At 44.2% G+C, this 24,207-nt stretch overlaps 1 protein-coding gene across 1 annotated transcript; it reads right to left on the bottom strand.

Moving 5' to 3' along the window:
* Window positions 1-806: 806 nt before the first annotated feature.
* On the bottom strand, window positions 807-22,276 carry TRIB2 (tribbles pseudokinase 2). Its single transcript, XM_087776160.1, has 4 exons — window positions 22,195-22,276; window positions 20,849-21,264; window positions 16,550-16,842; window positions 807-3,166 (listed from the first exon to the last, which is right to left on the bottom strand). The coding sequence occupies exons 2-4, from the start codon at window positions 21,116-21,118 to the stop codon at window positions 2,698-2,700; spliced, it is 1,032 nt and encodes a 343-aa protein (XP_087632286.1). The 5' UTR covers window positions 21,119-21,264; window positions 22,195-22,276; the 3' UTR covers window positions 807-2,697.
* Between the last annotated feature and the right edge of the window lie 1,931 nt (window positions 22,277-24,207).

Below are 24,207 nucleotides of genomic sequence, written 5' to 3'. Positions count from 1 at the left end.
AAATCATGTCATACAAAGTTAGCCAGCCTGACAGTAATCCCTGTGCTAGCAGTTTTGGTGCAATACTCTTATTTTGAAGTGGAGAGGTTTGGGGCTGGAGGGTTTCTTTAGGGGTGATCATCAGCCACCTATAGCTTTTTCAAACCACAGAACTGCTGAAAACAGACTGCATCCTGGTTCAAATCAAAGCCCGTATCAAATGGTCTTTTCTTAATGGACCAGGATTCATCTGTCCTGCCTCATGTTCACAAAGCATCTTATTACTCCACATGCACATCTATGTGATCTCACTACCTGCATCTATTATTATCCAAGATGAATGACAGAAACAGAATCTGGCCTTAAATAAAAGACAGTAAATTAGGAGGTGCTATTTCAGATCCATCCTTTCTGGAATTGAGGTGCAAATGCAAGACGCACATTTCTCTAGAACTTTGGAAAGTGCAAGTGCCAGCTTGCTCCATTTTGTTATCTCTCTTCATCAGTCAAAGAGCCTACCATCACCAAAAAGACATAGTTCTCACTGCATTTCAGCACCCTCCTTGAAAAAGGTAAATGGGCATGGTAAGTGGTAGGGACAAGCCAAAAGAAAATAAGCAAAATAAAAGTCAGTTTCATTCATAGCAAACAGTAACATTTTTGATGAAAAGGCTTACAGTGTTACCTTGTAAATATAAGTGCTAAGCTTTCTCAGCTCACAGGTCTGTCAAGAGCTTGCTAGCAGCACAAAAAATACCAGCTAAATGATCCTAACGGAGCAAACTCCTGCAGCACCTCAGACATTCAGTAAGAACATCGTTCACCACTGAAGTTTAGTTAAATATGCACAATTTTATTTATTGAAGAGATTAGGACAAAAACATTAAACCAAATACATGACAAAGCACCAGAGGCAGTAAAACCCCACCATGCACATCACCAATCTTTCCTCCTATAAGGTACTTATAAAATAAAAAAAAGTCCTTCTTGACACAGCACCATCTTCAGAGTGTAAAAACATTACTCCTTTATATTCTTAGTTACCAAAATAGAACCAAGGCAGGTCAGCTGCAGCTAGCTTTGTCTCTTGATAAAGAACTGTGAAACATCCTCTTGAGAGTGGGACCATAACTTTCCTGCGAGGCAGGCAAATAGCATCCATACGTCAAATGCCAAGTAGCTGTACGCACATGCCACATACTATAATTAAGCACAAATTCAAGTAACATTTACATACTACAGAGTCCACATGTACCTACCCAAAAACATGACCACTTCACAAAACGTATACAGGCAGTAATATCAGAACAACTGAGGTACTGGAAACACAAATATTTATGCCAAGAGATTTCAATATCATACAGCAATATAAAAGCAGTAATAAAAACATTTGCCAGTCTAAATCAAATAAAGCTATCTAGAAAAAGAAGCTAAATAAAAAGTTATTTAGGGACAGAAATACCTGAACAGAAAAGAAGTGTGTTAACTACAGCATGTAACATGTCATCCCAAGTCAACCCGTAATTGAAGTACTGGCTTAATACATCACTACTGTGACATTTTCTTCAATAAATAGAATAAGTCTTGACAATACAAAAGGTGCATATTACTGTGTATGTTTCAAGAGGAATATTTGCAATATAAATGTTCAGCTTATTAATACCCTCTTACTTCTTATTCTGGACATAAACAAAAAATCAAACCCAAACAATTCTTTTCCCAAGTTGAGAGGAATTCAAAGGAAAACAAAACACAATACTCTTCTTCAATAATAAAGAGCCCTCTATTTACACATGGGCCAGTCATTTAAAGAAGAGATCGGTTCTCAGATAAAGACACGATTAAGGGTTTTCTGCCCTCTCTAGTCATATACGTGCAGCATGGCAGATATGGAAGCCAGTATCTCATATCTTTAAAAAAAAAAAAAATTATACAGTTTTCTTCTTTTTTTTCCCCTTTTATAGCAGTAATGCATCTGGAAGTTTGAGTTATAATAGCTTCCTGCAACAAACCATTTGACACAAAACAGAACAGCTTGTTAAATGACAGTTACTTCCCCTTAAGGGAACAAAGCATTAAAATGTCATTTCCTGACAAGAATATTAAGTAGTTTATTTAGAAGAAATGAGTTGAAAATAGCTATCAAGAGACATGAACTGAAATTTTGTTTGTTTTTAGCACCCACTTTTCATGTCCGTCTTTGTGCACCTAATTTTTTTCTTAAATTAATCCCATTAATTATTAGACATCCGATTAAAAAAAAAAATGTTAGCCAATTGTACTTTCCCTGAATAATGGCTGAAGTTAAATATCTAACAGTGCGATGCCAAGATGTGAGCTGAGGCAAAAAAGTTTCTATTTGTCGTGAGTTACCACTATTTTTAATGGAACAGAAACAGGAGTGATACAGCTGCACCAGAATTGGCATGTGCAGTCTCCTTGGCTCCAAAAAGGTGAGAAGCTACAATTGCTCCATGCTGCCTTTTCTCCTCCAAATCAATCTAACCTGATAGCAAGCTCCCCCCGCCCCCCCAATCTGTCCCCATGCTACATTTGTTATATTAGCTCCTTGTGGAGGTTCCTTCTCAATACGAGGACCTCTGAGTGTCTTTTGCTACCAAGCTAGGCTGATGCAGGATGTGATTTAACACGGTCAGGAAGGGCTCCTTCATGTGTCCATCTCCAGGTTGTGTACCTTCTGAACACCAGTCTTTGTGCTCAGTTAAAGAATGGGTCCAAGTCTTCTTCCATGTTGACATCAGGCACCAGCTGATCTGATACTTCCTTAGCACCATATCCTGAACTCGATACATTAAAATCTGTAGAAAACCATGGATGGTCCAGAATTTCCTGTGAAGTCAGCCTTTCTGATGGCTCCCGACGCAGTATGCTACGTATGAGGCATTTTGCCTTGGGGGATAGAGTATCTGGAATGTTAAACTGCCCACGACGGATCTTGCTGAAGAGGGAACTAGGCTCAATGTCATGGAAAGGATAGCGTCCAACCAGCATGGTATAAAGCATGACACCTAGACTCCATACGTCCGCTGCTTTGCCAGAGTAGCTGCCATTTGTGTTCAAGATCTCTGGACTCACATAGGCTGGGCATCCATGCTTATCAGAGAGAGAGTCATCATTTCCTCTTAAAATATAAGCATCTTCTAGGCTTTCCAATTTCACTCTAGTCCTGCGGGCAAAAAAACCAAAACCATCAAGGTAAGCAAACATCAAAACACAAATTCCTGGCTGTTACAAATTACATGGTTATAATAGTAATACTCTACAAAATTCAACAGCCACAGAAGTGCATCAGTTTAAAATCCCACTCACAGCACTTGTTACAGATAATTGACACTGTCTCTTCTATACTGGTTAGAGATATTAGAAACATATAGAGAATATTGCCACACACACAGCTACAAGATTTCAAATACAGTTATGTTCAGTAAACTCATTAGTAAGGTCTTAAAAAGATAAAAGTAATTGCCATATTTATGTGTTTGGTAAATTTTACATAGGCATGATTTCCAAAAGAAGACATAAACCTCAAGATTTTTTTCTGCGTTGGCAGCACTCTATTGTACCTGTGTAGGACTCATGCCCAAATATAAGCCTAGCCCTAACTAGACAAGGTTATTTTGACACCTTCACACTGGTGAGCAGTTACTTGCACCTGTAATTCCACAAGGTTCAATAGGAATAAAATGGTCACTCTGACCCTAAACAATCCCTCTGACCAGCCAACATCTTTCTTTATCCCAGCATTAAGGAAGAGCAATTTTAACAGATTTCAGTCTTCCTAAATAGACCTTTGCGCAAAAGGAGGTCAGGTGAGCTGAATGCCATCAAGATTAACAGCAAGCTTACCTGCCCAGCTGAACCAGAGGAGCTCCTCACATTGGAATTAACAGAGATGCTAGCAAAGGGCTTGCAGAGAGATGACAGGGATGTCTTATCTAGATTGCAAACTCCTGCTGCCTGCAAAGCACTGTGAACTTGTCTTTGTGTTGCAGTAATTATCTCTGCAAGGGAATTTTCTTCCCTTATGGATATCACACAGGAGCAGAAAAAACAATGCCGAGTTGCTTGTCATAGCACTAGATGAACATAACCTTTCTTTCATTTTAATTCTCACTGCTGGCGTCTGTAACTATATTTAAAAATCTGTCCCTGTTAAAGGCATCCAAAAGGACTACCAATTACCCTTTAGACTATTTGCCAGCAATGGTTGGTTTTGCGAGCAGAATCACTACAATGCAACAAGGACATGTCCAGTGCATCTGGATAGAAGAGTGACCTAGCAGTAGTGCAGGTTTTCTATTCAACAACTCGGGATCATAACTCAACTTCAGGTATTACTGTCCTCGTCCCTCAACCTCACCGGTCTGTATGATCACTCTTAGCCCTGTGTCATGGCCACATTCCCATACCACAGACATTCACAGGCAGGGACTGAACTTCATCCCAGAAAGCAGAACTCGTGTCTCTTGACTAAAGCACATCATTTAACAGGCCTTAAAACAGACAAGGAGAGCCCTGTTTCTTAAATGTTTACTGAAGACAGCATTGCTCGGGCTTGAGTTGCAAAAGACAGCTGGGCCAGCTTTGGCTTAGACTTGGTTCCAGGGCAGCTCAGCACTATCTTCTTTGAACCAACAGAAGAGCATTTTACTCCGTGGAGTACTCCAGAGGCAACTGTGCCATAAACTCTCATAATGACACTTGGACCTTTTCAACAGCTAGAGACATTTACTAGCAGAGGTGAAAGCCCCTTTGGCAACATGCCTTGAATCAGGAAGTCATAAATATAGAATTCAGAATACCTGGCTCCCAAGCACAGTGTGTCAAGGCAGCTCCTTCTCTCCTTAAATGGGCCAGTGTTTTCCGCGGATGCTGATGGGGTTTGGGTAACACACCTGCTTCCTGATTAATTACCCATTGCCAGCCTAACAGCACTTCTCCTGGCCATGGACAACCCCCTCATTAGCACTCAAACAATACTTTACAGCAGCAATACCTCACACAGGAAGCCGGCTGTAAGGAGAAACTTAACTACAATTATCCAAGACCACAGCAATTTCCCTCTGTACACAGCTCAGAGGGTCCAAAACAAGAGAATGACTAGAGAAGAGTCCTTTCATGATGCTCAGCTTCTACATGTTCCTGCACCTGCACAGCACAGGAAGAGCAGCGAGGAGAAACGCCCAGAGAAAAAAAAAAAAAACATGCCAAGGAGGGCAGAGAAGAGAGAGGAGGAAATGAAAGGGAAGGCAAGGACATGAGCTGTGGTTCCATTTGCATTGCCCACCTCAGTTTTTCCACAGAAAAGTATGTGTAGCAATAAAATGGTGAGGCCAGCTACTCAAACATGCATTAAGTCACTGAACCGCCAGACAGGAAAGCATCGACTCACTCTTGCTAACTAACAGAAGCAGAACACACACACACAGGGAGCGGGGCAGAGCATGCTATTTATAAACAACTTACAGGAGGGAATTCACCCCCCGCACCCACTCTCCTGCCATCCCAGTGTCAACAGCACAGGGAAACTCTGTATGCTCTCCCATCCTATTTTACATTTCTGAGACTTGACAAAGAATTTAGAGAAACAGTTCAATAGAAGCTTTTATATTACAGAAAATCATTAGAATTCCCTGATCTCTTATTTCCTGCAAGCGACATGGTACAAAACCACAAAGAGCAGACTGCAAGGTGTGTCAAAAAATGCATCTTTTTCTCCAACAAGAGAAATAATTTCTTGATAATAAAATAGAAGCAGCATAGAAAAGCCTTATCCCTGTCTGGCTTTTCTTGCAAGGTGCTGCAGCCTGCAGCCTTCTGCACGTGCTACAGCGGGTTTTGTTTAAGCAAGCAAATGGAACAACAGCTGGCCCTTATCTGCCTGCTCCTCCATAAGCTGTGGCCAAATGAAGCAAACATTCAAACCAGGTTTTTCATCCTACTGAGTTGACAGGCTTTGAGGAAACAAAAGGTCCTAAATTAAACAAAAACACAACCTTCAGTCCTCCTCCTCCCTCCTCACCAGCTCCCAAATCCTCAACCAGTACACCCTTGTGTGTAAGGTACAAGTGGTGAAATGGCTCCTCTGCAACGAGGCGGTGCTCCAGCACAGGTATGGCACTGGACACACCACTCCGTGCAGGTACACATTTCCCTTGCAAACTGCAGGAGCTGCATCTCTTGAGGACATACTGCCAGGTACATGGCTTCAGCGTGACTTCCTCCCCCGCCCCCCCCCCCCCCCAGTTACCACCATAAGCAACTTTGGTGCTGCCATTTTCATTTGTAAGGTTGGGTGTCCTTGCAGAAGGTGACAACACAGACTTTCCATCCTTACAGCTAGGAGAGCGCAGGAGTAAGGGAAGAGCTCGCCGGCACGGCAGCTCGCCTGCTTGGCACAGCCAGTGCACAGAAGCACTCACGAGCTTTTGCTGCCAAGGGCCCTGGCTCGGCTCTGCCGGCGCCCCTCACTGTCAGCCAGCAGCGGGGCTGGGGAGACCCACTCCAGCCTGTTTTCATCAGTGACAGACGACTTCACATACCTCAGCCTTGCATACAGAACACAGTCTGTAATCGTACTACAACTGGATAATCCGCAGGTGTAAACGGCAAGTCTCACTCCCCCTTTAACAATCATTTCACGTTTTTTCAGGCAATCAAAAAGGAGCAGCCTGGCTCAGGAGCTATTATTTCCCAGTGCACAGCACCCCGTCTCTGCAAGAAACAGCTCCCAGCTCTGGCTGGCCTTCCCTTCCTCCACATTTCAAGGATTGCCTAAAAGAGCACCGTTTTCTGCAAGCCAAAGAGCTTTTTTTTGGGGGTGGAGGGGAACAGGAAAGAGGGGAATCTAAATACATAGAAATGCAGAGACATGCTGGATGAGAAGCAATCTCTCTCTCCCCCACGCACTCTGTCTCAGAGGAAGCACTGAAATCAAATATCCAGGAAAAAGAATAAAAGCCAACAACAACAAACAGACCCTCAAAACTGCAAGTAGTTTCTGAGAATACAGAACCTCCACAGCAAAGGGTAGGGAGTGCATCCAATTGCAGAGTAACTGGACAACCCTAAATTCAACATTTGGCAGGCAAGGGACAGACTGAAAACCGAACACCAAGATGTGAAATCACAATCAGCTTTGAAGTGCCTCCCATCACAGAGCAGAAAAAGGACAAACAAAAATAATTCTCTTTTTTTTTTTTAAAGTCACATTTCTAAAAAACTCTCATTCTCTAAATAATTAACTCACATCAGTCAACTGAAGGACCCCCACAAGAGAAAAAGTTTTCCAAAAGCATCAGCATTCGAGTTCAACCATTCAAATGGTTGCAACAAAATTAATCCCTAAAGTTCAAATGTAAGCTACTGCCAAAGCCGGATGAGAATCACTTTGTACACATACTGTAGGGCAACAAAGACTTTTGTCAAGGCTTACGTAATTACAGTACATAATTTCAAGTTTTAATGCAGATCCTGAATAAGCACTTGGAAAAAGAGCATTATGCATCTATCAGATCATTGATAAAACACTGCATTAGTCTAATGCATTAAAAAAAATACAACCCTGAATCATGGCTATTTAAAAAGGGGAAGCTATTCTGCCTATGAATGCTTTCCCATTACTGGTGAATGAAACCACAGAAGTGCAATCAGAGGGCAGCAGCAGCACTCAGACGGGAAATGCGTCTTTGTCCCCATAGAAACCGTCAGGGAAACCCATGAAAAACAATACCACTCTGAATTTCTTATCAATATGCCATTCATTACTTGACTGCATTCAGACTTTGCTCTTCAGTAATGTAACAAAACCTAATCAATTAAACGTCTTCCAGAAGATTCTTCAATGCAACCTCCTGAGTTAGCACCCGTCTCTGGCAGACGGCTTTGTTGCACATTCTACACTTTTTTCAGAGTGGTTCGCATTATTCCTCCCTGCAGAGCTTAAGGCCTACTGGCAAATTGCTATCCTGCCTTTTGACACCGAAGCCAGGGCTGTAAGAACTCAGCATTCACACTTGCTCTCCAAAAGCAAACACAATTTCCATACCAAAATCAGTGGAATTATTCAGAGGGCTCTAAGCTCATAAGGCAGGAGAAAAAAAAAAAATCTGGAACATTTAAAGCAGAAATACTGACTGAAAGTCTGAGTCTTTCAGAGGAAAATATCTCCACTGCAGTGAATAAACAGTCAGTAGTAAAGGAGCTCATGCCTGAATCAATGAAAGCAGTTGCTTCTAGTCTGTCCCCAAAGCCATCTGTATGGGATATAACACCTGAACCACAGCTGAGCCACTGTTACCATTTTGGAAACACTAATGGCAGACCAGACCCACAATTTTCGTACAGCACCATCCCCTGGACGACAGACAGATCAGCTGCTTTGGGAGAAGATGGAAGAAGCCATCCTGCTATGGACACTCCAGGTATACCATCCACTTGCTATTCAGGCTGGGTCAAAATTAGATGATCCAGATTTACAGATTCTATATAGCAGCCTCATGCCCCCCGAGATCAGAAAACAACCACCATTGCCATCTGAACTGCCGTTTTATTAATGTGACTGCAGGTAAATATAAAATGACAACTTCTAAAGGGAAGAGGTGCCTCACAATATTCCCTCCTACACATAAAAAATAAAGGCACCCAAACAATGCTATCTCATATTTCAATATTACTCTGACTAAGGCCAGGAAAGCCTTTCCCTAGGTAGAGGCACTCAAGCCATCAACTGCCCAGTAGATCAGGGATTGCTCCTATGTGGCCAATAATTTACAGGTCATTTAATCAAGGTCAGTTGCTAGCACCCCGTCACAAAGATGAGACGCGCATGAATGCAATCATGCCATTAGAGTCACAAGAAAGAAAAAAAATTAAAAGGGAAGCTTGACATTGGAAACAGTAATCTTTTGCTAATTGATTTTTTTAACTAAGGGAATCTCTCCTAAATAATGCAGAAGTAGGCTGCCGTCACAGAGACAGTGAGAAAGGGAAGGCGGCTAACGAAACCCTGCACAGATGATTTGTGGCTTGGTGCAAAGACTCATTCTGAACTCAGAACTACCCGATCTCCTCCGGGGGCGGCAAGGCACACAGGATCAGAGGGGAAATGTTATACCATCAATTTAAATCCTGCTCCTTTCACTGTAAGATCCCTTCCAGTGCGTAACAGCACACAGCCTGGGAGTTCACTGCACAACAGCCTACGCAACTTCAGGGAAAAAATAACCAAAACCTGCACAAAGGCTGTCAGACAAACAGTCTCTTGCATAATGAAACAGGCTCAAGGATATGTTTTGAAAGACAACTGGGACTTGCAGGCAGTACAGGTTTACAGGATGAACCTTGTTCCTAAGGGAAGATTCCCTCACTGGTACTTCCGCAGAATGAGGAAGCCTCTAAAAGTTACATAACCCCCACCCTTCCTCCAAAGGGATGCTACCAGCACACTCGGCCCTGCCCTGCACCCCCTTCTGACGTGCACGACCCAGCAACTTAGGGCTTTTAACTTGTTTTAAGCTGGCTGTTATTTCTAGACTTCCACTTAAAAAATGCTGAGACCACCCCCTCGCACACGTTCAGGAAGGGCTGGGGCCCCAAAGACCTCAGCTTTACAACACTCAAATAGGATTGCTGGGAACAGCCTGTCCTGTGTGCCACATACTTAGTTTTCTTCCATGCCCTTATCGCCTAAGGAGACAACACGTTCCCCCAAAAGTAGGTAGGTAGGTAGTGATGTGCGTGTTGAGGTATGGCCTCTGAAACCCAATGGAGACCCTTCCACAGAGGGGCTCAGGTGCAATACAGGGAGGAGTCCATTATTTGATAAGCATCTGGCTCACAGCAGCTACTTCACCTCACTCTTATCTCTTTAGATCATATTGAAGGTCACAGTTTTAAACTGTCAACTGTATGCTATGTTCACCATCTTTTCTAGGTCTTTTCATAGAACGCGTGGTGAAGTTCCACAGGGAAAGGAGACCAAAATTTTGTTAACATCACTGCATGTTGTGAAAAAAGCGCTACACTTTCTGAGCCTGCAGTGGGTGCTCAGCACCTCTAAGATAAAGCAGGGCCATTATTTCATAACCCCACTGGAAACCTTTTGCTTAGATGTCTGTAAACCTGTCTCTAAGCAATATACATCTACCAAAAAGCAGGTGCTTAAGACTAAATACGCCCCAGGTTGGCTCCTGTTTACAATCTCCACCTTTCCTCTCCCTCCCAAGCCTGAAGTAATCTCATGGTGTGATAATAAGGGCAATTAAATGAAAAGGCAGCAGAAGAATTTCACCATGACAGTCCACTGCAGCTGCTGCTGGCTGAGCTCCCTGCCTCTGCTCCTCACCCCCAGCACAGACATCCACAGACATCCTCAGTTTTCACTCAAAAATCAACATGGAATATTTTGCACCAAGTCTATAGATGGAAGTTTTCAAGTCTTCAAAATGACCAGCTCTTGAACTCTTAATGTAAGATGTCTCAAGAGACATCTACTTCCAGGGACTACAGAGCATCTGTCCTCGGAGAGATCAATCCCGTGACGGGCATCTCACAATGGGCACTCAACCACGCCAACCACATCTGGCATTACAGCCAACACGTCACACAGCGTTCAGCCAGAGGCACCTCTTGGAAAGTCACACAGCATGGCTGGGGAGGCCAGGCAGGACATGGGGACAACCTGCAGTGGTATAGCCCAGCCTAAAGGCAGGCTCTCAAGCAGGGCTCCCCTCCTCCTCCAAGCATGTCACAGGGCTGCACCTCAACACTACCCTTCAGCAAAGCTAGTACATGAGGCTGTAAAGGGACAAAGACTGAAGAAAGAGTGAAGAAGAAAAGATACAGGTCCAACTATGAGCCAAATACCAAAAGACAGCACAGTCCAAGGGTAAAACCTTCTGCAAACCTGAGAGCTGGGTACTACAGCAAAGGCTCTCACCACTTATGGTCTCATGAAGGGCCTTGAGCTGACTCAAGGTCCATTGGAAGCTCCCATTCTCATCCCGGGACCAGCCAGCAGCTAACTTTTCCCTGGCTTTTGTTTTCATTTATGACCCTAGGCACAGGACTTAACATCTATGACTATCTATGCCCTCGGGAGGAGATTTAAGCACTTCACAGGGCTGGCGTGATGTTTGACATCTGCAGATAGCCTCTTGTGCCCTGCTGGGAAGGTTACCGCATACCCAACAAATCCAAAGTACGTCGCTCCCAGGAATGCCGGGAGAAAACAGAGGCTTAGTAACCAAACCACATGAAGGCAAAAGGGAGCACGAACCCCTCTGTGGAAAACAGTTGTGCAACTCCATCCTCTATCCTAAGTTTGACAGCAGAGATTTCCTGCCTGTGAACAAATTTGCCTTCCTCCCCATATTCTAGGAATAATAATTTCTGGGTTGAAATCTGACCTATGATTCTCCACTATTGAAGAAGTTATGCTCTTTGGTCCTGTGGCCTCATTCAGGGTAACGTGAAGTGCTTAAATGACAAATCGGACGAAGAAGTTTTTATTTCTAAATCTTCTGGTATTTAAAGAGCACTCCTGTTTTGTTTAATTTTCTTCCACTTTAGGACTTTCTTTCTAGGACTTAGGGAAAGCACTAACTTACCTGTTCTCTATTGAATCGTAAGTAAAACAGCAAGTTCTAACACCATAGGCAAAAAGTAGCTGACTGCATTACAATTTGACAAATGCTGGGGAGGAAACTCACTACTAACTATAAGAAAATGAAAGGTCTACTTGCAAAAAGGTCAGTCTATGCATTCTGTATTTTTTTGTGGAATTATGTTTGTATCACTAGGATTGCAAACAACATAACTAGGTCACCTTAAAGCATCATCCACTCAAAGCTGAGAAATTCTAGAGGAAAAAAGAAAAAAAAAAACATTCTAAGAGCACCAAATAAATATGTTATGCTAACACAGGCTTTCTAAATTAGTGTATTGTACTGGCTGCATTCTCCTGGCACAGAGCAAAAAGTGTCAAATTCTATTTATTTTTATAGAATCCCACCTGCCTACCATTTCTCATATTTACTCATACAGGAAAATTACAATATCTAAATACCAAAATTATTTTAATTTTCCCTTCAACAAGTATGATGAATGTACAAAGTCTTTAAGCTTCAAATATTACGACAGCTAATATTTTAATATAATTAAAGGCTTAAAAACGCACTAAAGAAATTAATAATTCCCTGACAGCAGAAATGTTCTTGTATTAAGAAAACCTTGGAACCACCGACACAGAAATGCTTGATTTAATTCTGAGATCTTTGAGGTGGCTCCTTCTCAAAGCATCTGCTATATATCAGACTGATGAACTGCTTTATTAGCCATATACTGTGTACAGTGCTATTTTTACCACAACCCAAAAAGCCCTGCCCATTCTGCAACATCCTTACAGGACACCAGCTAGGAGAAGGGCACAGTTGCTCTGCCCAAGGGCCTACTACAAGGACAGGCTGTACAAGGAAAATTGTAAATACCACGACATGAACACAGCAAAAAGAACCAAAAGCAAGAGTCCCATAACATCAACATTAACCTGGCTTAATATCCAGGACAAGAAAAAATGATCAACATGCATGGAAGCAGAAAACATACAAAACCACATGTTTTGTCTTAGCTTCTCTCTACTGTTTTGGATTCAAGTTTTATTTAGAAGTTTAAGGACCCAATTTTTAAAATATTCAAGAACCTTATAGGTACTTAGAAAGTCTGGTGAGACCCAGCATGACAAGTCAGCCTTGTTTTCCATATTTTCAGTACTCTGAAAGTCACTGCACTCATTTAATTGATGTGCTGCTGCTTGCTAACACAGTCTTACAAAACATTTCCAGCCATGCTGTAATGTCTTAGAAGTTCTACTTCATCAAGATCAGCTGCAGGTTTAAGGAGCTTAGCTCTGAAATGTCAATACTAGAAGACCACAGACACACACACACATCCCAAAAAACACAACCCCCCAACTTTCTTGTAAATGAAATGGAAAAAAAAAAAAAAAACAAACAACAAAAACCAAAAACACAAAAGACCTAAGGTGCTTGGCAACAGTACACATCATTTTCATGGAATGCAATTTACCATATCTTCAAAATTTCTGCAGTTCAGGATTAAAAGAAGCTATAGATGAAGTACCGTGAAACACAGACAAATTGTTTTAGTGGAATTTTGGATTTCATTTTAAGTGCTGATGTACTTACACATATGCATAGTAAGATGTAACACACCACCACAGTCTACCTTTGTTTTAGCACATCAAGAGAACATCACTAGTAAAATTAGGACCCCTACAAAATCCACTACCAGCCTCCAACATTACTTTTTTCTACCTTCTTACTTCCCAGTTCATTGCAGACATCCCAAGGCACGGCAATTTACAACATCCAAATAACATGCATTCTTAGCAGTGACATCAGGAGGAGCAAAGAGCACTGGTGACTGCTGCTAGATCAGGAGCCTGAATTCCAGCTGTAATTTAGATAATGGGAATGAGGTGGAAAGAGTTTCAATGCTGTACGTACCAGTCTGCAAAACTACAGGAGCTCTGATTTCATATCGAACTACCATGATATCATTAGGATCAATGGAAGGAGTATGTACTAAGAAATGCTTTAATTGATTTTCTTTTTTAAACAAATGGAACTGCTTCCATATATCCTTCACATTCCCTCTGGCTCCTCCAGTCTGGCAGCTCTCAGCTAAGAGCAGACAAGTATCTTACTAAAAAAATAAAAGCAGTGAGTTTTCCATTCATGTGTTGCCTGCATGCTGGATTTCCCATCTTTTCTTCTACCAAAATAAAAGCTGCAAGAGTCTTCACTAAGAGACAGTTTCAAGTCAGTAGGTACTAAAGGTGAACTGAAGAAAAACAGCCTTGAAGAAATAGCTAGGAAAAGAACTACTGAGCAAGAGCTCCACTGAAGAACAGGCGACACGCAGCAGGGGAGTTCACGCACATTTCTCAAAAACATCATTTTCACCTCTTCTTCCCCCTTCGTTCATTACTGGTATCAAAGAGCAATGAATCATGCAGCACCCATCTCCCAGGCACTGCCGCTGATGGCAGCTTCTCAAAGGCAGGCTGCTCAGCACATGGGCATCCCCACCAGCACCAGCAGCCTCAGGGAAACACAAGCTTGGAGGGGTACAAGCAACACACAAACACCTCTGTGAACCCGGAAGGACCAGCAAGATTTTTCAGCCTAAATATAGCAGCAGACTGAAAGTGATGACTGATTACAGTCTGATGATCAGAGCATGTGAAAAAAGACAGTCGCTGTTTGGTTCTATTTCTATCTCACACTATTTCATCTCTGTTTATTTATCAGAGAAAGGATTACAATACCTCTCTACTTACAAATCAACGTTACATCCAGAAGAAAACCGCATTACGATGATCTTAAAAATAACCAGCAAGTCGTATTTGACCTTTAAAGTGAATTACTGTATAATTAGAAGACACTGTTCAAAAGTGAGTAACTGTGATTTTGCAGACTGCAGTTACGTTAAAAACATCCATAAAAGCAAACGCTGCTATTATAGTACACACCACTCTTCTTGGGTGGCTAAAGGATTTGGCCCTGTGCCTCGTGTTACATTCAGTTCCTAGTAAGCGGCAGGGTAGGAGTTCAAAAGTATTCAGCACGGGCCCACGTCTGCGCCCACTGCACTGCCCTGAGCTCACGATGCCTTCGCTTAAAGTAGAAAGTTAGGGTAAGCCCTAGGGCTTCTCCGAGTCCTGTCCTTTGTACAAAACCACACAAGTTTACATATATCCCCAGGAAAAAAAATCCATTTTAACGTTAGGACGTTATCAGCTACAACAGAAAACAATCCCTCCCTCAACTATTTTGCACAAGTTTCCTTCTTATCTGCATCAAAGGTGCTATAATGGTGTTTAATTATTAAACTCGGAGTAAAAGTTGTGGAAGTGCAGTTTACATCTATCTGCTTTGCGTTTCTCTCTGAATGGACATTAAGTTAGTTTCATTTTAGGCTTTTTTATTTGAAGAGGAGGAAAGGCTAATCATATATTGGGGCTGCGGTAGAAAAATATGGAATAGCTATTTGCTTTGCAGAGAATTGCCTGAACTGAAATAAGAAGTGAAAATGTCTTTTATTTTTCAGTTTGTAAAGAGATTAAAAGGAGAAGTTTATTTTGCAAAACGCAGCTTGTAATAAAATTTAAGTAGAGAATATGTAAACAGGATAGATGGTTGTAATTTTTATTTTAAGGCCAGGAACTTCTGTTTCCTCACTGAATTGTGTATTAGCTTTTTTTAATTCTCAGATCATGGACTTACTGAGCCTGTAGAAAACTTACATGCCTCTGCTGTTACTTATAACTTCCCCAAACAGCCCCAAATGGAATTGATATGCACTGGTTATTTTTAACAAAGCTCCCCAGAACATCCATTTCACTCTGCAACAGTTTGAACAAGCTTTCAGACAATTTACAGAATTTAACTAAAAGGGAAAAACATCTCCCCATCCTCTACCAAGAAATGAAGAAGTGCAAAGGCAGGCTCTGTCCCCATTTAGTTTAATTTTATTTTGTAATGGTCATCTTCCAATTTAATCCCTCTGCAAAAGCCTAACATTAATCTGACAGTGTTCATTACTCTCGCGCTTTATGCAGAAGTTGCAAGTGAATACATGATATAATGTAATAAAAACTGATAACCACAAGGGAAGAGATATGAAGTTTCCACAGGTAAAACAGTATAGCTATGGCTCAGCAGCAGAAATTGCACTTCAACAATATACCCAGAGCATCTAGCGTTGTTTCTTTCTCTGTCTTCCCATACTCCTTCCCCAAATCATTTACCAACCACTTATTGAGAGACAAGAGTGTGCAGGGAGGAGACTAAAAAAAACCAACCAAACAAACAAAAAAAAAAAGGTAGTTCCCCAAGTACCACAACAGCTCTGATGCTAAAACCAGGCACCCACACAGCAAGGCAGTTTTAGTCTTAGTATGATTAGTGACCACATAATACTCTCAGAAGCAGTCTCCAGACCATTCCCAGCACAGGAAGGAAGAAGCTGTCCTCAAAGCAGTCCTTCAAAGCACTGGTGGCCCTTCCCTCCAACCTATGTCCACATTAATCACCTGACTGTTCTCCCTCTTCATGCCTCCTCACTGGAATGAGCCATTTCAGTCCCCAGCCCTCTTTAACATACTCGATCTTTTGCTCCTTCCCTCTTTTAACACCAGCAGCATTTATGATAGCAGAGCTGTTACAGACATCTGTGCAGAGCCTTCCTCCAGGAGATGGCCCCTCCTTAGGAATGAGGCTGCTCCTATAGGTGGAAAAGCAGAGGCCAGGAGCAGATGCAAATGGCACTCTATACTTACTTTACTCCTAAGCCAGAAGGTAAAATGGCACATCCATCCCATGATCAGGTTGTAGAGGAAAATAAAGAAAGTGTAACACCTTGTGTACCACAAATGAACGGTACAGTGTCAATGAAGGGCACAGCATCCTGTAACTCTGAATCTGACCTCAGGCACCCCCACCTGTAAAGTAAGGGAGACTCTTACCTTTCCTCATCCTTGAAAATAAACTTTCGCAGCTTGAGATCTCGCAGTACCAGTCCACCATCATGGCAGTGTGCAACAGCGGAAGCTATTTGATAGAAGAGTTTGGCTGCCTCCTCTTCTTTAAGCTTCTTGCAGGTACGAACAAACGAATGCATGTCCCCATAGCTCCTTTCAAAGAACACATATGCTTTTGTCTCCCCAAGAATTATTTCAGTAATTTGGTTGATATTTTTATGCGCAGGCAGACAAAAACATGGTGCTAATAACTCCTGGTAGCAGCCAATATCAAACACCTGCAGGAACAATGACAGTAAAGCCAGGGTTAGCAACACGAAGGACAGTGAAGTTATGGTACACCTACTTCTATTAACAGAACCATCTCTAAGTACAATTTATGCTGCTGCTGAAGCTGCACCAATGTAAACAGGATGTCACAAGCTCACGGCACTGAGGACAAGGCAAAACAGACTACATAACCCCACACAGAACATAGGCGTAACCTTGACAGGAAAGGCTAGTCTTCAAAACTTGGAGCAAGAATAGTTTCATTAGCTAATAGCTGATCAAATTTAGAATGTAATCTGAATTAAGCTCTGAAGACCAGCGACATACAGGAGCAGTACTTAGAAGGAAATGTGTTTATCTTCTATTTTCCATCCAAATAAACTCATAGAGAATATGGCCAGTAGCTTTGTATTGAGAGAAGCTGTCGTATTAAGTCCACCCTGATCCGCATGCCTCAGTCTCTTGATTTTATTAACTCATTAGAGCTGTAAGGATTTTCAGGTTTAAAACATCATCTAGCGCTATTCATATTTACTTCCTGCCTTTCTTTCATCTCTGACACACAGCAAAGTCACTTTCACTTTCAAAGTCTCAGTTTTACAATGGCTGTTTATAAGATCAGAAGGACAACCGGGGAAATAGCCCTGCCTGTTGGAGTGCAGACAAACATCCTTGAAAAGGCAAAGACAAAACCACCCTGAACTCTCTGCATTTCAATCAAGTGCTCCATTAAAAGCAAAGTGTCCCTTTACTAGTAAGTATGTTATCACTGATCTTATGAATGAGCTGTAAGAATTAAAAAGGCTGCTGGGAAACCCAAATATAAAAAGTTACTATAATCTAGTGATGACGAATGAATCAGTATTTGAGTCAATTGAGAAATGCCCACATTACAGGAAGAAAGACTTCATTGAGAATAACAGAAGTCAGCGTGCTAAAAGAGAATATGAGCAAAGTATTGACAGGAGTGATTTTTATTTTTAATTATACCTGCTCCAGAGGTACTACAAAGCAAGGGATTAGCATTTCCACCAGCATAAAAATTCTATTAATATGTAACTTATTCTTGGGTGTTCTGTTACTTTGGTAAAAAGAATTTAAGGTAGCCATGTGTCATTCTAACTGAACATAAAAATGAAGAACTGGTATAAGTCTCTAACCAACTGGTTTAAACTGCAATTGTTTTTCTTCCTTTTGTGTTCTAGTATTTGTATTCCAATAGCGGGTATTTGTATCCTCTCCAAGCAGGAAATCTCCCTGCTTTCTTTGAAGCTTTAAAAAGCTTTCAAAACTGAGCGAGCGAGATACAGTTCAATCAAAATTTACCTGAGGCTTCAAAACCCGAGTCATTTAATGCTTCAGAGCGCAATCCTAACAAACTCCTTCCGCAGAAAAGGACCCAAACCCCAAGAAATTGGGACACCCCCTCCTCACATACCTCTTTCTCCCCACCCCATACCTGTGCTGCTATACTCCAGCACAGACAAAAACAACCTTAAAGGCAGACTGCCAAACAGATCCAACACATTTTACAGGGGGTAGATTAGCACTGAGGCATTCTAGTGACATGGTGCGCCAGGGAAGCAGAACCAGGGTGGGGAGGGGGTGTTGCTAAAATCCCTGGTGTGTAATTCATTCCAGAGGAGAATTCATTGACATTTGGATCTCAAAACTCATAACTACTACATTGTAAGTGAATGGCTCTTCTACAAAGCGGCTGCTGTAAAATAAAATGTAAGCAGGAACATTCGTGTAGCTGAAATCCTCATGTGAAAAAAAGCCGTTCCAGAATTCTCTCCTAACTAGATTATCCTGATCTAAATTAGTTACATTTTGTGGTTCTCAGACTATGTTAAATAAGTAGGTCTGGATATGTACCAGCACTGTGTTTGAAAGGGGGGAGATGGGAAGTGCTATCATACTGCTACAATCTAGAATACTTTTTATAAAGGGCTTCTTTGTATCTCAGCTTTTAAGATCCCTGGCCTCGATTCAGCAAATGTCTAATAAGCTGCAGTTTGATTTAGTCCTTGCTGGGAATTGGAAGTGAGAAGTTACCATTGTTTAGATGCCATGGAGCCTTGAAGCAAATAACGGCATCTGTACAGTCAGTGGGTGCAGCCAAATGAATCTTGAGAATCATCAGTATGTGTCTGTTACCCAAACCAATGTTTCTGCAAGCAACCTCTAAGAGCATCTTCAATAAGATACCAGACAGCAGGTCTCTTAGCCGGAAGGCTACTTGACAAATAATAGTCATGATACTGCAGGCATTTTAAAGCACACATTAAATTAGGATGAGTTCAGGACTGACAACTGCGTATTCACAAACTAGCAATTCAGGCTAAGATCGTATTTTTGGAGCACAGCTAGAAGTAGTGCCTTGCACATATGGAAAAACTGATACTATTCAAATGTCAGGATCAGCTCAAAAACATACAGCTTAAAGGGAAGGAAAAAAAAAATAAAGTCCACTCTTTGTGAGCTGCAGTTATGCTGTTCATACTGTTATCAAAACAGTGCCTTAATCCAGCAAACCCAACAGGAAACAAAGAAGAGCATAGCCCCCGCTTTACTACTTGCTATGCAAGTTCACCTATAATTTCATGCAGAGCAGCAGCTTTGTGGGATCTGTTTATTTCATGAAAAGATGCCAATGTCCTAGAGTGCAGCACTGTACTACTGCACCGAGCAGGGCTTTCATTCTAGAAATTCTCATGTTCTGTTTCAGTTTAGTAACAAAGCATTCAGTTCAGCATGCAATATTAGTCCTTTGCAAAGTCACGGGCCCTTTTTTCCTCCTAAATAATCACACAAAGTCCTAGGTTGCCTTAACATCAGGTTTTATAACTCAATCAGTAAGCATATTTAAATTGCCCTCTGAACGCCAATCTTTACAAACAGCAAACAGGAGCAATTATTTTCACTTCCCTGCTACAGCCTAGTCCATAACTTCTTATGAATCAAGTATGAGGAAGTATGAAACAGTCAGCAATACTATCATTAATCCCTGGAACACAAATAAGCTATAATATGTCTACTTTTCCATTTCGCAGTGAGTTCAACACTAGAAATTTGCCCAAGATAGCCAAATGGCTCAATTCCATATTCTGGGAACAATACAAACACCACAGCGTGCGTTGCAAGGTTACAATTTGCTACGTAGTTATAAAAACTACTACTGGGTACTGCCTCAGTTTGCTGGGCATAAGTCTGGCTCACTACAGACAATGAGAATCGCAATTTAGGAACAAAGGAAAATATTCCCTCAGCCCAAAAAGAGAAAAACATCCCTCCACAGACGGGCACACATGTGGGTTTCTTTTTCCCACAGCTCACCTTTGAATAGCAGGAGCAAATTGGGAGGAGGCAGAGAAAAGCAGGCAGGCTACAAAGAGTGGGACAGCTATTTTGTCTGCTCTTCTGAAAAACGTAGGTGTGCAGGTTTTATTCTTGCTCAGTTGTGCAATGGGGGAGGATGCTGTTTGCAAACAACCTCCACGGTGAGGGAGCTCAGGCTGCTTAATTCAATGTGGATTTTTTTAAAATCACTTTTAAGACAAAGCTGATGGCAACCTTCCCCCCGCTTCTGCATCCTCTCCTGCACCCCAACTCACAGAACAAGGGACAGGAAATACCGAGGAAGCCAGCAGGTCCCAACACCTTAAAATTAGCTGGGGATTCCCTACTCCATTTTGAAAAGTGAGAGTGGGGAAGATGAGGCTTTCTCCTGATCTGAACTCACGTTAAGACCTACTTGAAGGACGGCTCTTTCCAGAACAGTATCCCCCGGGTAAGAGGCAGAACTGGCTCCGGGCCACCGCTCTAACGTGGCCATTGTCTATAGAGAGGGAAAAGTTACAGGATGCGCCTTTAATCCTGTCTCCCTGCCTTTTGTTTCTCAACTGTTTAATAATTGAGCTACACGACCGCGCTCGGCCCTCCTGCAAGACACAGCAAACCCACAGGCGACAGCGGGCTAAGCCGGGGGGGAACAAGGAGGAGAGGTATTACCTTGCAAACCAGCTCCTCGCCACTGTGCAGATGTACGGCTCGGAAAACGTGGTCTCCCTCGAGAGGCTCCAACAATAAGTATTTCCCGATGCAAGAAACGCAATGCGACAAGTTCGGGGTCTCCGGCGGGCTCGGCGAGCCTAGATTCGGACTAAAACTCTGGCTTGGCTCGATGGACCGTATGGACGAGAGCTCCTCAAAATCCTGGGTTTTATTCCGCGGTCTCCCATATCGTGCTATCGTGATAGGGGTTGACCTTTGTATGTTCATGAGTATGGAGAAGACCAGCCGAGACGCTGCACCGGAGCCCTGGCGTGGAGCGCGGTCCCTCGCCCGTCCAGCTGCGGCTGCCTTTGTGTGGCGGGGGGGGGGGCGGGAGCGCGGCGGCGGCGGGCGACCAGCCTCAGCGCCGCGTCCTGGGCACAGGGAGAGAGCGCTCAGCCCGCGGCCCTTTGTTCCCGCCCGCGGCCGGGCGCGGAGCGGAGCGGAACAGCGCGGCGGCGGGGCAGCGGCGGCGGCCGGTGCCGGGGGGGGCGGCAGCGGCGGCGGCGCGGAGCGGCGCGGCCGGGCCTCGGCGGCCGCCGCTCCCGCGGGGCGCGCAGGGCGGGCGCAAACAAAAGGTTAGGTAACGCGCTGCGCGCAGCGGGGATCGTCCTTTCTCTCTCCTACGGCGAGGCAGAGCCGCGCTGCCGCCGGCGGGCTGTAGATGGCGTGTGAGCCTCGCCGCTGGCGCCCGGGGCGCTCCGAAAATGCCCCGCGAAATAGCGAGGGAGCATTTAACTTGGAGCGGGCAGCAGCCGGGCCGACAAAAGAGCGCTCGGCGCGGCGGGAGGCTCGGCAGAGCCGCCCCGGCGGAGGGGGCCGTGCAGCGGCGGCGGCCGCGCAGGCACGGGGAGCAGCAGCGGAACGCGGGGCAGCGCGCAGCGCTCCGCGCCGGCGGAAAGGAGCGCGCTGTCGTTGTCGCGGCCGCCTCAACAGAACAAAAAGTGCAACCAGGGGCGAAGGATGAGGAACGCTTTCACGTTTCCACTGCACAGCGGGATTTTTGTTCGGGGGCTCGCTGCCTTCGCGGCGGTTTAATGTAGTTCACGCACAAAGAAAAGAAAAACCAGCACGGCGAGAAGGGGGCTGACTTCTGGCTGGAGGGGCAATAAGCGAAAGGCCGGGCGTGGGGAATAAATTGGAATCGTTTAAAAAAAAAAAATTGCAGGGAGCAGATTTTGTTTGAGTCTCTTTTTTTTTTTTTTTTTCTCCTTGGGGGTAGGACAAGGGGGAGGAAAGGGATGGCCGCGCCGCTCCCCTTCAGCACGGCATCGTCTCCCCCCGGCGTATTAATAGCTACTTACGTGGCGGGGACGCTGGCTGCCTCCGTGCCTCGCTGCCGGCCGCCGCACGCCCGCACGGTGCCCAGCGCGCAGGCTGACTGCCCCGCCGCCGCCGCCGCCGCCCGCCCCGGCCCGGCCCGGCCCGGCCCCGCCGCCCACCGCGCCGGGCCCCGCCCCGGCCGCCCGCCCCGCCCCGCCCCGCCCCGCCCCGGCCACCCGCCGCCTCCCCCCGCCGCCAGCCGCGCTCGGGGTAAACAAGGTGAGGCGGCCTTCCGCAGCCCCGCTGGGGCTGGGGGCGAGATGTTAACTCATTAATTTTGATAGAATAACAAATTAATAAATAATAATAATAACGGAATAAACGCCCCTAAAAGAAGAGTCCGGCCCGCACCGCCCGGGCGCGGATGCCGGCTGCGTTATTACATGTGCTGGCGCCGGAGCTCAAGGCGGGCGTGCTTTTTTTCTCAATGAAGAAATCGGTTTTTTCCGGGCAGCGTGGGTCTCCGCGCACTTACGGGAGCAAGAGCGGTTGCTTCCCGGTGCAGTCGGGTGGGAGGAGTTCTCCCGGCTCCAAGCTTGTCTTAATCCATCCCAAAATTAAAACGAGGCGGGGGGGCAGAGGGAAAACGTAAACCCTTTCGCCCTGCACAGAGAAAGCCATGAATGAGGTCGGTCTGTCCCCGCCCAGCACCACTGCGGTCTGCTACGTTTTTTCACCCGCTCCCTTGTTATTGTTTAAATAACAGGAGTCGGGATATATATTAAAGTTTGATGAGTGGCTTCCTGAACTCATAACGAACCTGGCATTTACTCCCTGGAGTTCATCAGGGTGTTGGTTGTGAATCCCTTTAAAACAACGACCAAAAAAACCCCAAAACAAAAACAACCGAAAAACTAACACACCACCCCCCCAAAAAGAAAAAAAGAAAACAATCCAATATAAACCAGCAGTAAGAAGAGGACAGGGCAAGCCGGGCTCAGTCCCAGCACTGCAGCCTTTGCAGAGTGATGCCAAGGGGCTGGCCGTGTCTTGGCTCCCCTTTTCCCACATCAGCACAGGGGAGAGTCAGAAATGGGAGAAGGGTTGTTCTGGGGTGAGGACCTGTGGATTTGGATGATGCTTGTTTTCAAGGGATAGGGAGAAATGAGCATGCTAATAATGAAATGAGCCCGATAGAGAAGGCTGTCCTGGAGGTGCCTGCTATGGGGCAGACAGAAACACCTCTGAACAGGGCTCCAACGAGGCTGTAGAGATTCCTTCATCAGGGCTGGTCTTGGCAGGGGAGTCTTCAGAAATGGCTGTGGTGAGGCGTAGCTCTCCCTCCACAGCATTGCACCCGCCTCATCTCTCATTCTCCACACTAGGAGCTCTACATGCCCTGTTATGCAGTTAGAAGAGAAATACCACTGAGAAAGGATTGTCATGATCTGAAGTTTGGCATGGAGAAGATGAGGGGCGACAGAGACTTCTGGGATTTGACCCAGTGAATGTCCCTTGGGTAGTGGGGAAAGACACAGAACCAGTGATCTGCAACAACCTGTAGGATGACCTGCAGACCTGATCTTTGCTATCTGCTGTAATATGAAAAGGTGTTTTCCTCCCATTCCTCAGTTATTCCCATCACCTCTGAATACTCTGTAACTTTTCAATACCATTTTTAGAAATGGGATGAGCAGTGCCGGATACTGAATCATTGCAAATAAGGACAAGCCATGAAGTTATGCAATCCATTCTCCAGTCTCACATCCTGTGATCCAAATCAAACATTCTTTTCTTAGTAGATGGCTTTTTACACAATTTCTCCCTTCCTCGCCCCCTGCATACTCCTCCTGACTATGACAAAGCATGAGAGACCTAGGCTCTTGCATCAACCTTTGTTCTCTAGACCAATGTTTTCTGTTTAACTTTCTTAGTTACCCAGCATCAGCTGGAGCCACGGTCCCTAGCAACTCTGAAAAGGCTACCCAGAGCTTCCAAGCCCAACAGGAGAAAGGAGTGAAAGGCGAAAGGGGTGAAAAATCTATCTCATTATA

This window comes from Nipponia nippon, unplaced genomic scaffold, assembly GCF_047370975.1.
Source record: "Nipponia nippon isolate SJK-2023a ecotype South Korea unplaced genomic scaffold, ASM4737097v1 scaffold_4, whole genome shotgun sequence".
NCBI lineage: Eukaryota > Metazoa > Chordata > Aves > Pelecaniformes > Threskiornithidae > Nipponia > Nipponia nippon.
This window is presented reverse-complemented; position numbering and strand designations above follow the sequence as displayed.